Raw genomic sequence first — 13,081 nt, 5'->3', positions numbered from 1 at the left:
AGAGTGTTATTATTATTTTTATATTAATATATTATTTTTAGAGAAACCTAACTATTTTGATCCTGTTATTATTTATTAGTGCTGTTACTTATTACGAAGCCCACCTGAACTGGTGCAATTGAGTGATATTACCTATATTTTACATTTATATTAATATTTCCTCGTTAAAGAATTTATGACTGTTATATTTTTATTATTTATTTAATTATTAAATATGTCTTTCGTGAAGTGTTGTTTTGAAGGCGGTGAAGGACACGATTTTCTTGATTCCTTTGTACAAAAATGCACGGATTCTGGATGTAAGTCAAAATTGTAATCTTTCCCATAAGTAATTTTCCTTTGTCCTTTTAGAATGACCTTGCCATTAACAGGTAGATAATTGAATTAATAAATGTCAGCGTTTAAGTAACAAGACGACAAGAGTGCCTTTTAGATTATTGATCACCTACTTGTAATTGCCGCTAAAATACATTTATACGTAGAACTTTAGACTATTGATTTTTTTCAATGTACCGTCGTTCAGAAATAAAATGAAATTTTGTCCTTTTCAATATTTCAATAAATTAAGCGAGAAACGTACACAGATACAATTTTAATATATGAATACTTTTATATTACTTATTTTTTTATAACTATATGAATTATTAACATTTATAAAATCTTATCACTAAAAAATGAACGAAACGTTAACAAATCGACCGAATGACTCACGTATCCGTGTCTTGTTTTTATGTTTCTACTTGAAATAATAAATTTATACGTACCGTAGTTATAGTTTACGGAAGATAATGGCCCAAGGTAAGTTCCTAATTTCAGTATAACAAAGGAAATACGTATAATTAACGAAAAATATTGTTTACAATATTGTACTTTGACATATGGTAAATATCGGCGCCATCTTGACCTAATAGCTGTCAATACGAACGTGTTTTCTTAGCATTTTTCTCGCAATAAACTGTGATTATACATTCAAATATGTCAAAAAACTATAAATATTTGCGATAGTAACTCTCGTTTCGCATTAATAGTGTGTTTTAGTCAAAATTAAGCACAAAAACATTCATTTTATGTGAAAGTTTCGTGAAACAAAAATGACGACCACAACAGTGCAAAATCAACCCAAAGCGAACAACTCGACACCTGCAAAACCACAGAAAACCTACGGGAAGATCATCCTAACCCTTCACAATTGCTTTTTACCGGAGTCTGCGTTCAAGGAAACGCCCTCCCAAGCCGATGGCCTTGATGTCGATACTGAGACCGACTTACGTATATTAGGATGTGAAATGATACAAACTGCAGGTATTTTGCTCAAATTACCACAAGTAGCGATGGCTACGGGACAAATCTACCTCCAGAGGTTCTACTACTCGAAATCTTTCGTCAGATATCCTATGGAAACTATGGCGATGGGCAGTATATATTTAGCGTCGAAAGTTGAAGAAAAACCATGCAGGATACGTGACGTCATCAACGTGTTCCACCACATCAAGCAGGTGAGAGCTCAGAAGACAATCAGCCCCCTAATTGTTGATCAAAATTACATAGAACTCAAAAATCAGGTTATAAAAGCTGAGCGGCGCATTCTTAAAGAGCTAGGCTTCTGTGTTCACGTGAAGCATCCACACAAACTCATTGTGGTGTACTTACAACTCCTGCAGTATGAGAAGAACCGTCAGCTCATGCAGATGGCTTGGAACTACATGAATGATGCTCTCAGGACTGATGTGTTTATGCGATTCCCACCAGAGACAATAGCTTGTGCTTGCATATATTTGACAGCCCGTAAAATTGGGTTACCATTACCCAACAACCCACACTGGTTCTTGCTCTTCAAAGTGACAGAGGAAGACATCAGAGAAGTGTGTATCAGGATCCTACAGCTATACAAACGTGCTAAAGTTAATCCTGAAGAACTGGAAGCCAAAGTAGACTTGCTCCGTAAAGTATACCAAGCTAACAAACACATGCAGGCACAAAAAGAGAGGGAAAATGCTAAAGCAGAAGAGAAGAAGGCTGAATCTCCCACGGCATCAACTTCTAAGGATATTAGACGAGACACGAAGAAAGAGAAGTCACCAAAAACTCCTCCACTGTCTTCGAAGTACCACAGCCATAAATCTAAAAAGGAGAGAAGGTCGCGATCTCCATATGAACGTAAAAGAGAGTACTCAAGCAAGCGGCATAAGTCAAGATCAAGGGAACGGGAACTTGATCGGTCCAGGGAGAGGAGGATGGAGGATAAGAGACGTAATATGTCACGAAAATATGATGATTATGAGAGAGCCAAGTCAAGCAGGGACAGCAGAGATGAGAAGAGGAAGCATTAATGCATTTTCTATAGGAATAAAGTTATTTTTAGTTCATTTTGTTTTTTTTTTATTCATTGACTTAGTAGAGATTTTCAAATTACTGTTCTAAACATTTAAATATTTACTATAATGTAACAAAATTATAGTGGACATAAAGTATTTTGGATATGTAGTGTCATTCTGTACCCATAATACCAATATGCACCGAATGTTGTGGAAAATATTTATGAAATAAAGTACAATATAATGTGTAATTTTATTGATATGAATTAGACGATCAGCCTGAAGGACACCTGATGTCATCCATACATTCATACACAATATATGAACCAAGATGATGGATATGAAGATAGAAAAGCAATTTTGTATCCATTAGACAACATCATCTGCACTAAGCTACTATTTCATTGGACATTAAGTAAACTGGCAAAGATAATACAATTGGAACTAGATTAGGTTAGTCATGAGATTCAGGTTCTCTAAAGAAGTGCAGGCTACAAACTTGTTCCAATAGGATAGGTCAACAAAAGGGCAAGTGAGTCAACTAATATTTAAAAATTTCTTTATAATAGTGTATTTTCATTGAAACATCTGTATGTTTTAAACAGACTTCAAAAAAATGAGGAGGTTATCAATTTTACAGTATTTTTTTTTTGTTTGTTACTTCAGAACAGATTGGATGAACCGATTTTGATTATTCTTTTTTTATTTGAAAGCTGGTGCTTCCTGTGTGATCCCTCACTATTATAAAGAAATTTTTAAATATTAGTTAAATTATTTTCATTGAAACATCTGTATGTTTTAAACCAACTTCAAAAAAAAGAGGAGGTTATCAATTTTACAGTATTTTTTTTTGTTTGTCAAATAAATTTCATTGTTGTTAGACCTTTGACTTCAGAGATACATCAGAAAATTCTTAGAAATATGTTGTTGTAGCAAGCTACTATATAACTGTAATATTTACTTATTTTTTATACATATATGACACCAAACATAACAAAGTAGGTTTTCATTTTATAAATTGATTGCAATATACCTATGGGCCAGTTCTGTGAATTGTTGCAGTGCATTTCACCAGGACATTACAAAAAGTAGCTTTTCAGTGAGTAAAAACACTCATTACTTAGCAACCTGACATCGTTCAAAACTAATTTGTGAAGTTAATTTTCCTAACCCACTTGGAAAGGCCTAAATCTAGGTGTGACCCACTTTGCACAATTAGTATTTCATTATGTAATGTTTTGTCTAGTACAGCGTTAAGGCGGGCCAGCTACGTATCAAATAACTCCAACACCCTACTTGTAAAACACAAGCATAAACATTTTCTTCGGTAAAATGTGAAAATGTATACTCATTGGTAAAATAATTTAAAAAGAAAGGACGGTATCGCTTTTTACGACAAGGGACGGGTAACCAGGCTGAACAATGATGTTCCTAGAGCTCCCACCTAGATCTTTAGGTATGGCTCATATAATTATAATGTACTGGCTTTTGCTCGCAGCTTCGCACGCATGAAGGAGTTTTCCGGGATAAAAAGAATTTCCGTCTTACTTGATATGTATCTTAATATTATGACCAAATTACACAAAATCATTATAATTATATATAATATAATCTATATGTTATTCTGATGTATAACCAATATTACTGTAAAGATACATTCAAATCCGTTGAGTTTTTTCGTGAAAGAGGAACAAACATACATCCATTGTCACATACCTTCGCATTTATAATATTACTAGGTTAAGCAAAATAAAATGTGTTTTTTTTTGTAATTCAGGTATAGGTACGTACATTGTATCGTGAAGGTTTTTTGCCGTGGGAATATATTTAGTAATTATTCTTTTATATCCGCATGTATAATTTTTACATAATTAGGTATTTCATTTAAATAATAATATACGGAAGTAAAAATTAAAATCATGCATTTATTTTAAATATATTGTTCTGTTACATTTCCTTTTCTATTAATTTTTCGCGGATTTGCGCTAATTGAGAAACTAAGTTTAATGAATACTCAACATGTTTCATATTTTTTTATGATTGATAAATGATATATAATGAACCTTTTCCAATTTTAATACAATCGTAAATAGCATGGTACTTGGATGATGTTGGGTTGCAAGCTGTTTTCATGTCTAGATATTAATGGAGTAGAGACGATATTGGATAATATTTTTTACGTGAACTGGCTCTTACGTGATACCTACCTTAAAATCTGCAACGATCATTTTTTTTATGTTCACGGCAAAATGATCCTTCTGCACCTAATGGTAAGTGGATTGGGGTCCAATAGAATGTCGACTGACGAGAGATGATTACCCCTCGGCAGTCACAATTATGCCGGCCTGTTTGAACCGGATATACACAGGCTGAACCCGGAACGCGATACTTACGTGTGACACTATGGCGGGTTTTAACACCTTGTGTACGGTGGTCACTATCCAGGCGGATATAAAATATATCCTACCATCAGTAAAGTCCATTTAGTATCGACTTGAACTATCTTCATTAACTGACAAACATATGCTCTCAATAAAGGTTGTCAGCCTAAACCTACCATGTTATAAAGACTAGGCGTAGACGTGATTGATTAGACTTATCAGTTATCACTAGAACAATGTTCGATTGATTTAGTTTTTGGAAAATGTTGTCTATTCAGTCTAGGTATGTGGGTTGTGGAATGAAAGGCACTGGGTTCGAATTAGAGGTTACATTTAGTGAGGGTACTGTAGCATGATTTTTCGGGCCTGTATTCTCCTAGGAGGGTTGGCCATTACGGTTGACACTTTCCATTTTGGGTGTTATACCGGTTGCCAGTTGGCAAGTCAGCCCGTTACGTTAAAAATAAAATAAAGTACAGTTCCCAATATGACTGGTGAAATGTAGATATCTACGCTTGAAAAGGGAAAAGACGTGATGCAATATATTTAATTTAAATAGTATAAAACAAAGTCGCTTTCTCTGTCCCTATGTGTGCTTAAATCTTTAAAACTACGCAACGGATTTCGATGCGGTTTTTTTTAATAGATAAGAGTGATTCAAGAGGAAGGTTTATATGTATAATAGTAACATCCATTAAATAGTGGAGAAATACTGTTATTTTGTTATGTTATACCCGTGCGAAGCCAGAGCGGGCCGCTATGTTTTTATATACAACGTTCACAGTTTTTCTGTAGTGTATCTAGTATCAGCATTGCACCCGAGCGAAGCCGGGGCGGGTCGCTAGTTAAAAATAAAATAAAACACGGTTCCCAATATAACTGGTGAAATGTAGATACGCCTGAAAAGGGAAAAGACGTGATACCATGAATTTAAATATAACACATAGGTTTGATGTTATAGTGGTTAACCGGTACTCATTTATATATGTGTATTTCTTGTCACCTTCCTATTCAGTCGTTATAACCAATACTTCGTTATAACCGAAGTCGGTACAACCGATTTCTACTGCATTTCATTGTTTTCATTAAAAAATATGTGCCTAAAATGGTATGAAGTTTTGATTTTGTTCAGATATTTTTGTTACCGCCTATATATAATATAGCTTTGATGTTTGTCCCGTTGTCAACCCGTCGCCATCCCCATTCCCGGTTTATTTCGGGATGTAGGCCTCTCGCGTTTATTTTAGACAGTAATATGTCATACGCCCCGCGCTCAGGTCGAATATTGATCTTCGCAATACATTTATTGTGTACGTGTACTTCAGTATTGCAGTGGAGTGAATCTAGTGGTTGTGTTAGTGCTTTCAGTGATTTTTTTTATGTCTGGATTGCTTTTGTGATTTTTTGTGACGCAATTAATTCGATTTAGAGCGGGATAGGTTAATAGAATTTTGAATTTTAAACATATATGGTTAGAGTTTTTAATTTAATTCGATTTAGAGACGGATAGGTTAATTTAATTTTGAATTTTATCCTTACATGGTTAGAGTTTTTAATACAATAGGTTATAGGATAGGGTTTGATAGTTTTAATAGTGTATACTAAAGATGGGTTGCGGTTCATTTTGAATCGTGTACCTTAATAGGCTTTAAATAGAGTCGTTATTGTTGATTGATATTTTCGAAGTATGATATTAGTACGAATTTCTGTTGTATTTATATTAAATATTAGTCTCATTATTTTACGTTTTACCTACACTATAAAGGGTATACAGAATAAATTAGGACATATATCACGCACCAGTGATTTAACCCAAATTAGACCTAATCTTTTGTGTTGTCGCATAAATTTAAATTTAGCACTGTCGTGTTTTTCATAGCGACTATTGGCACCAATTTTTATTTATTACCAAATCGATCTAAGTTCTTGTTTTATGGACTAAGTAAATACTGTAGGTAGTGGTGGATAATGTAAATTTTTCCCTAAAGCAGAGGTCTTAGGGAGAGATGCATCGGGCAACTGTTCGGGGCCTCGCGCAGTGCATTGGAGGACCTACATTTTTTTTTAATTTACCTAACTGTCTCCTTTGGGACAATTTTACCAACGTCAAATAAACCTACCTTCTTTTACGATCTTACAGACGAAACTGTTAAAACCGAAGAACTTTGTTGACGTTCCGCGCGAGCCGTTGCATTGTTTTTTTTATTACGCTTGAATCTCGCGTCGGGTAAGGCCACTACTATAAATGATGACCAAATATATCTGTTTCATTCATTTAAGGTTCATACATAAATTTCGTCACATGTTAAGAAAGGGAGAAGGGATCAACGAAGTATGGCATTATGTGACAAAGTGGCGGAGGTCATATAGCAAAATGTTCAGTATTAAAATACAGAACATTAATTATAAATTAAAAAATATAAATCTATTATTATGTAAGTGTAAAAGTGCAAAACATGTGACGTCACACCAAGGGATAGGGATCCAACTAAAATGATGACCTGTGACAAGGATGGGACGAGGGGTCAAAAAGTCATAAAATTCGAGATGGGCTCTGTTAATACAAGACAGTTAGATATACTAACTACTGCAGTAACTTACAATTGTACCGTACTAGCTGTGCACAAACTTTTCCCGCTTAAATCCCGACCTGATTTTTTTTAACACCACGCGACCTCTTTTACGGTAATAATATTTGTCAATTTACTTTAATCAGTAATTAACCTAAGCCTTCCTCAAGAATTGCACTATCTTTTAGTAAAAACCGTACTAAAATCAGTCAATTCAGTAGATTCAGTAGAAAGAAGTCAATTCAGTAGATTTTGAGAAAATCGATCCCGCACAGACAGCTTTTTGGGAACTTTGTTTTGTAATATGTATAGATTTCATGTATGCTTTCTGTTCCAAATAAAGATTATTATTATTGGACCTCGGAACAGTCGTATCGCGTACGAATACAACGCTATCTTGGCGTGGTATTGCAAATATGATTAGTAGAAATATCCCAAATAACATGTAAAATAAGAAATAAATACTTTACTGTTATCAATGATAACGTAATGCTAGTGCTGATTGTGTCATCCAAACATGCAATAGTTGAGTGAAATCTTTACGACGTTATAACATCCGACGGATTGGCGAAGAAATAATTCGGTGATTAAATATTTTTCCCTTTAAAAGTAGTGTATAGCTTACCAAAATGATATTAGTATTGGAATCATTTCTTGAATTTTTTGATTGTCTCGGTGAGGTAGTTGTATTGCGGTAATACTGCCGTGATGTGGTTGGTTCGATTCCCGGGTCGGGCAAATTTATATTGCGTTTTTCTGCTCAGTAGCAGGCCGGATTTGATAAACGATAGTATAATATATAGGAATACCATATTACTTTGTTCTATGACTCACTTTCTATATTGAATAACCATTTATTGCTGGCAAACAATTATAAATATGCCATCTCTACCTATCCCTGGAAATAGCTTGTTATATAATTGAAGTCGGTCAGACGGTGTCTCAGAATGTTCCCCGCATCCAAACGTATGATAAGTTATTCTTCGATTAAAACACGAATAATTACAAAAAGACGGATTTGCCTTCGTAGGCGGAATAGAGCCGCGTGACCTTATCTCGAAATATTGTCCCAAATATCCTGTAAGCTGTTGAGTTGTCCTTAACATACGATATTTATCTCATCGTGCTATCGTCCGTTAAAAATCGATTGTCGAAGTTTTATCCGAAATTCGGAATGTCATTGTGACTACTTCGCTTTACGTCGAATGTTTACGTGTGTTATCGATCGTTGTTGATAATGATTCGCAAATTGATCAATGAGTACTGAATATATTATGACGAGTGATGTAATACGCCCAATAAATAGAATACTGGTGGGGCCATGCTTGTATATTTTTTTTATGATGTAGGGCAAACAAGCATATCGTCCACCCGACAGGATCCCCGTAGACAGTATAAGGCCCTCTAAATATAATTAAAATTAGAAGTCTTCTTGGCAATGTATATTTATTATAAGAATTAACACACACACATCACGCATTTATCTCCGAAGGGGTATGCAGAGGCGCAACCAGAATACCAAATTTTCACCAAGCGTGCTGTCCCATAATGTGATAGGAGCGAGCCTTTTGCCATATCGGGCACAAATTCCAAACTCCGAGCTGACACTGAGCAGAAAAACCCAAATATCACTTTGCCCGGGAGAATTGACAGTACATTGGAATAACGATTCACACGCACGATAGACGATATCTCTTATGAAGTTCATTCAGTAAACATTTGTAATCTCATTGAAAACTTCAAAATATAAATGAATTTTAGTTTTGTAATTGATTCATAGAATATATATTTTGGCTAAGTGTTTTAGGGAATTCCGACTTGTGTGCGAGCCAAATTGGCACTGGTTATTGTACAATGGCGCCGGTTTTGTTGTTTATAAATATTGTTTAAGTGGGTTAAAGGTGAAGGTCAAAAGAGAATTGAAAAATAATGAATATTATATCCAGTACTTGATGGAACCAATACAAAAGTACTTGTTTATTTATTTATGTTTATCAAAAAGTACGCGTACACTAAATTAATACGTGTGTAGGATGGAGAAGTAATAGGGCTCGTCCCTAATGGAAATAAGGAACTATAATATGTAGGAATGCTAATAGAATACTGAGAAAAAATACTTCTGTTTACAATGTGACAAATAAAATACATAATTTATTTAAACTCAAATCAACCAAAGAGGCTGTGTTGGCAACAATGTGTATAAAAATATTAAACGGAACTCACCCATATTCAGTTAAGCCGGGTTTTTTTTTAAGTTTAGTTTCTGATACATACTCTGGGGATTAGGCAACTACTCAGTCCAATTAACAATTTGAGGTACCAAATCCATCGTTCTAAGTCATGTCTTGGACCAATAATGTTTGGCGGAGATAATACTGTCCTAAAATATACTGATTCAAATATTTCAATGCCTCCCGAGGCAAGCTCGGTCTCCACACGGAATGCACACCCATGTCAAATTAAAAGGCTTAGGAACAAAAATTCCTTTTAACTTATTTTCTTATTCAAATCGAATAAGTCAAGACTGAACACTTAATCTTAGTTTAAAGGCATTTACATATCTTGTCGCCCATGCAAAGGGGACATTTGTCGCAGCTTTAGGTACACAGTTCAGTGTGTATACCTCTTAGTTGTAACTACAGATTAAGGGACGAGAACATTTCCTGGCCTCTCCTCCGCCCATTCTGTGAGAGTACCTTTCCTTCCCTCAAATATCCCTTCCCAACTATCCTCCAGGCCCCTGCAGTCGCTAAGCAGGGGACTCCAGTATCCAATTCGCAGGTACACAAAAAAAAATCAATGACTATAATAGCCTTCATAATTAACTTCATCTGAACTTACATAAAATTTCACTCAATAGAAACTATTCCGGGTATTCCCCCTAGCTTACTAATGAGGATTTGCGTGTATTTATACATCGACGGTTAAAAGGCTAATTGACTTAAGTGTTATTTTATTTGAGTCCATAATTTTCATACATATATAAAATCAGCACATTTTTCTATGTTTTTTTAACATAGTTAAATTTTTCGAAAAAAAGTGTCGCTGAAGTCATTGATCCTTTCAACCTTTTGAATGACAAGAAGAAGTTTTATCTTTAGCTGTTACAATTCATATAAAAATTGACCGCTAAAATCGACCTAGTTTAAAAACCCGAGTTAACTGAGACGGCATATCTTAATTGATTAAAATCTCTTTGCTCGGATCAAATGTCAATCCTTATCAAAGGCTTGGCGTTATCAGCCGTTGTATTAAGCGTCACGTCAGTATCGCAACCTTGCGCCGGCGCGGCACACGTTTACGTAAATACACGTTTTATAATTAATGAAAATTGGACGTCTCTGAACGTCATACGGTTTTAATTGTTGTGAAAATATTCAAGTGGTTATGATTAGTGATGTGAGATAGGAAATTGAGATTTAATTTAATGTGCAGTGAGACGAATTTTGTGGTTTCCAAATATTTTATGTGTATGTAGTCTACTTAAGTGGTTTCTGGTAGAGGTCTGATATCCTCATAGTCTATGACTAATAAGGCTATCGCTTTGTGAAGATTTTCATGAAGATTTTATTTATTAAAGACAATATAAATAAAAACACGTTTATAATCTACAATACCGGATATTGTTAAGAGTCATGCAATTACAAAAACTTGTGATATGTAAATGCTTTTAAACTAAGATTAAGTGTTCAGTATTGACTTATTCGATTTAAATAAGACAATAAGTTAAATGGAATTTGTTTCACATTCAGGCCATTCATAGTATTTGAATTTATTTTGATTATTGTATTAATTACGGTACACCTATTCATAATATATTCTAAATATTATTTAAGAATTTAGAATAAAGAATCATACTCTTGGCTCGAAATCTTCGCATTTCAAAAACCATGCATGAGTTAGCTGCTTTTGAATCTATATTTAATTATAAATTTGGTTAAACACCTTTTTGCGTGCGATTTTGTATTAATGTAATAAACTGTCCTATTTCTGGTAACGAAGGTCTATTACTGAGAGGGTTGGCCTCTACCACGCTGACCTAGTACTGGTTGGTAGACTTCACATATTACTAAAATCTTCACGTTTTACTTCTAATTGTATTTACTTGCGAATAATTTGTGTTGGAAGTTAATTGTGTCGGTTTATCAGTTCACGGACCACTTGTTATGTTTTCCTTGTGTAGGCGTTTGCAAATAGGTGATTAGTTATTTTACAAACTGTCTAGGTAGTTCGGAAATTGAAAGATTAGTGGTTAGACGTTCTTCGCAAATGGAGTACCTAATTAGTTATTTTACAAACTGTCTGGATGATTCGGAACTCAGGACTCGAAATATTTATTTATTTATTAAATTAAATTAAGGCGCAAAATTGTTGGTGGTTAGACGTTGTTCGTAAATGGAGTAATTAGTTATTTTACAAACTGTCTAGATTGTTCAGAAACGGAAATATTTGTGGTTTAATGCTAACAAACGCCTTTATTGGTAATCTTATAGCAGATCGTAAATCAACTTGTAAAAATCGCTTTTATTTGTAATAAAACGAACGTTTATACCATATCCCGCTTTATATTTTTTCGAGATGAATATTAACCTAAATTTTAAGTTAATCTCTAGCAATACATCTGTGAAAAGTGTATGCAATTCCATGTAATAGTTTATACGTGATGCGTGTATAAACATACAGAGAGACAAAAAATTAAGAAATGGTGTTTTAGTATGTGTTCAATATCTATAATATGGATATGGGACTATTCTGAACAATATCAAAAACTCAATGTATTTTTATTTGATTTTTACTTTATACGTACTTTATAGTCTTGGACTGATTTTGAAAAGAGCAATATTAGAGTTTCTTGCCAGCTCTTTACTGATGGAAATTCCTTTTGAAACTAGTGGTAGAGGAAAAATTTACTGAATTCAAGTATTGCTAAATAAATAATAATATGTTCTATTTTATGAATTCGAATAAATCATTACATTTCATTATTTTATTAGATTTTACTCGCAGATTTGCCAAAAACTCAAATTTTCCGGGATAAAAGGCCGGGTATATAGTTTTCCGATATAAAAGTGACCTGTCTGTCCCAAGGTGTCAAACTATATACATGCAATAATTTATCGAAATCCATTCTGTAGTTTTTAGGTAATTACATCCAGACAGACGCGGCGGATTTTGTTTTACAATAGTAAGGATTTAACGCCTAGTAACCTTCGTGGTGTAGTAATAATGGCTGTTAAATGATATTACCGATAATTTAATTAACACAGAAAATCTTACGCGGATGTTTCAAGCTCTTGGTTGTAAAGTCTAGTAAGTACTTGATATTATCTATGACATGATCGAAAGAAAGACATTTATTTTGCAACAAACACAAGATACATACATATAACAAACAAACGAGACTGACAAAAAGCACTTAAAACTATGTTTGTCATAAAAAAGGCCCTAACTCAGCAATATGCTGACAATGAAGCCAGCGCTGGTCTGCCGTTGGGACGTTTAGGTTAGGATCGGGACATCAAACGTGCCATTATTGGAATCATTTAGAATACCGCTCGGCAACACGCGGCCCGCGAACGTTCTGTTTGTAGCCCGTGATTGTTTTGTAATAAGGCTTAAACATCAAAATAAATGTATTAAATTAAGAGTAAGCGCATCTAAAGCAGGGCTTCTAGGTTTAATGTTATACGTATGGCCCGCCTTTAGTTAATTTTGCCACCTTGAGGCCCTTGCCTACCAAAAGGATGCCGACCGCTGATTTAGAACAATACACTAGGAGTACAATACGACAGGATGAATTACATTTTTATGGACA

The 13,081-nt window shown here is 34.3% G+C and overlaps 2 protein-coding genes across 4 annotated transcripts in view; both read left to right on the top strand.

Moving 5' to 3' along the window:
* Positions 1 to 20: 20 nt before the first annotated feature.
* LOC115454114 (protein EFR3 homolog cmp44E-like) overlaps positions 21 to 13,081 on the top strand; it is a 51,527-nt gene continuing 38,466 nt past the window's right edge. For 2 of the 3 annotated variants that reach the window (XM_037442722.1, XM_037442724.1), the window contains exon 1: positions 22 to 299. In XM_037442722.1, the coding sequence (XP_037298619.1) occupies positions 215 to 299 (85 nt within the window). In that variant the 5' untranslated portion in view covers positions 22 to 214. Of the gene's footprint in view, positions 300 to 13,081 lie in introns of all 3 variants that reach the window. The other variant, XM_037442727.1, reaches the window with a different exon arrangement.
* LOC115445303 (cyclin-L1) lies at positions 837 to 2,366 on the top strand. The gene has a single exon (XM_030171525.2). It carries the CDS (start codon positions 1,092 to 1,094, stop codon positions 2,328 to 2,330), a length of 1,239 nt encoding a protein of 412 aa, XP_030027385.2. The 5' UTR covers positions 837 to 1,091; the 3' UTR covers positions 2,331 to 2,366.

This window comes from Manduca sexta, chromosome 4 (assembly GCF_014839805.1).
Source record: "Manduca sexta isolate Smith_Timp_Sample1 chromosome 4, JHU_Msex_v1.0, whole genome shotgun sequence".
Lineage (NCBI taxonomy): Eukaryota > Metazoa > Arthropoda > Insecta > Lepidoptera > Sphingidae > Manduca > Manduca sexta.
The sequence above is the reverse complement of the archived record's forward strand: the minus strand, read 5'-3'. Positions and strand labels throughout refer to the sequence as shown.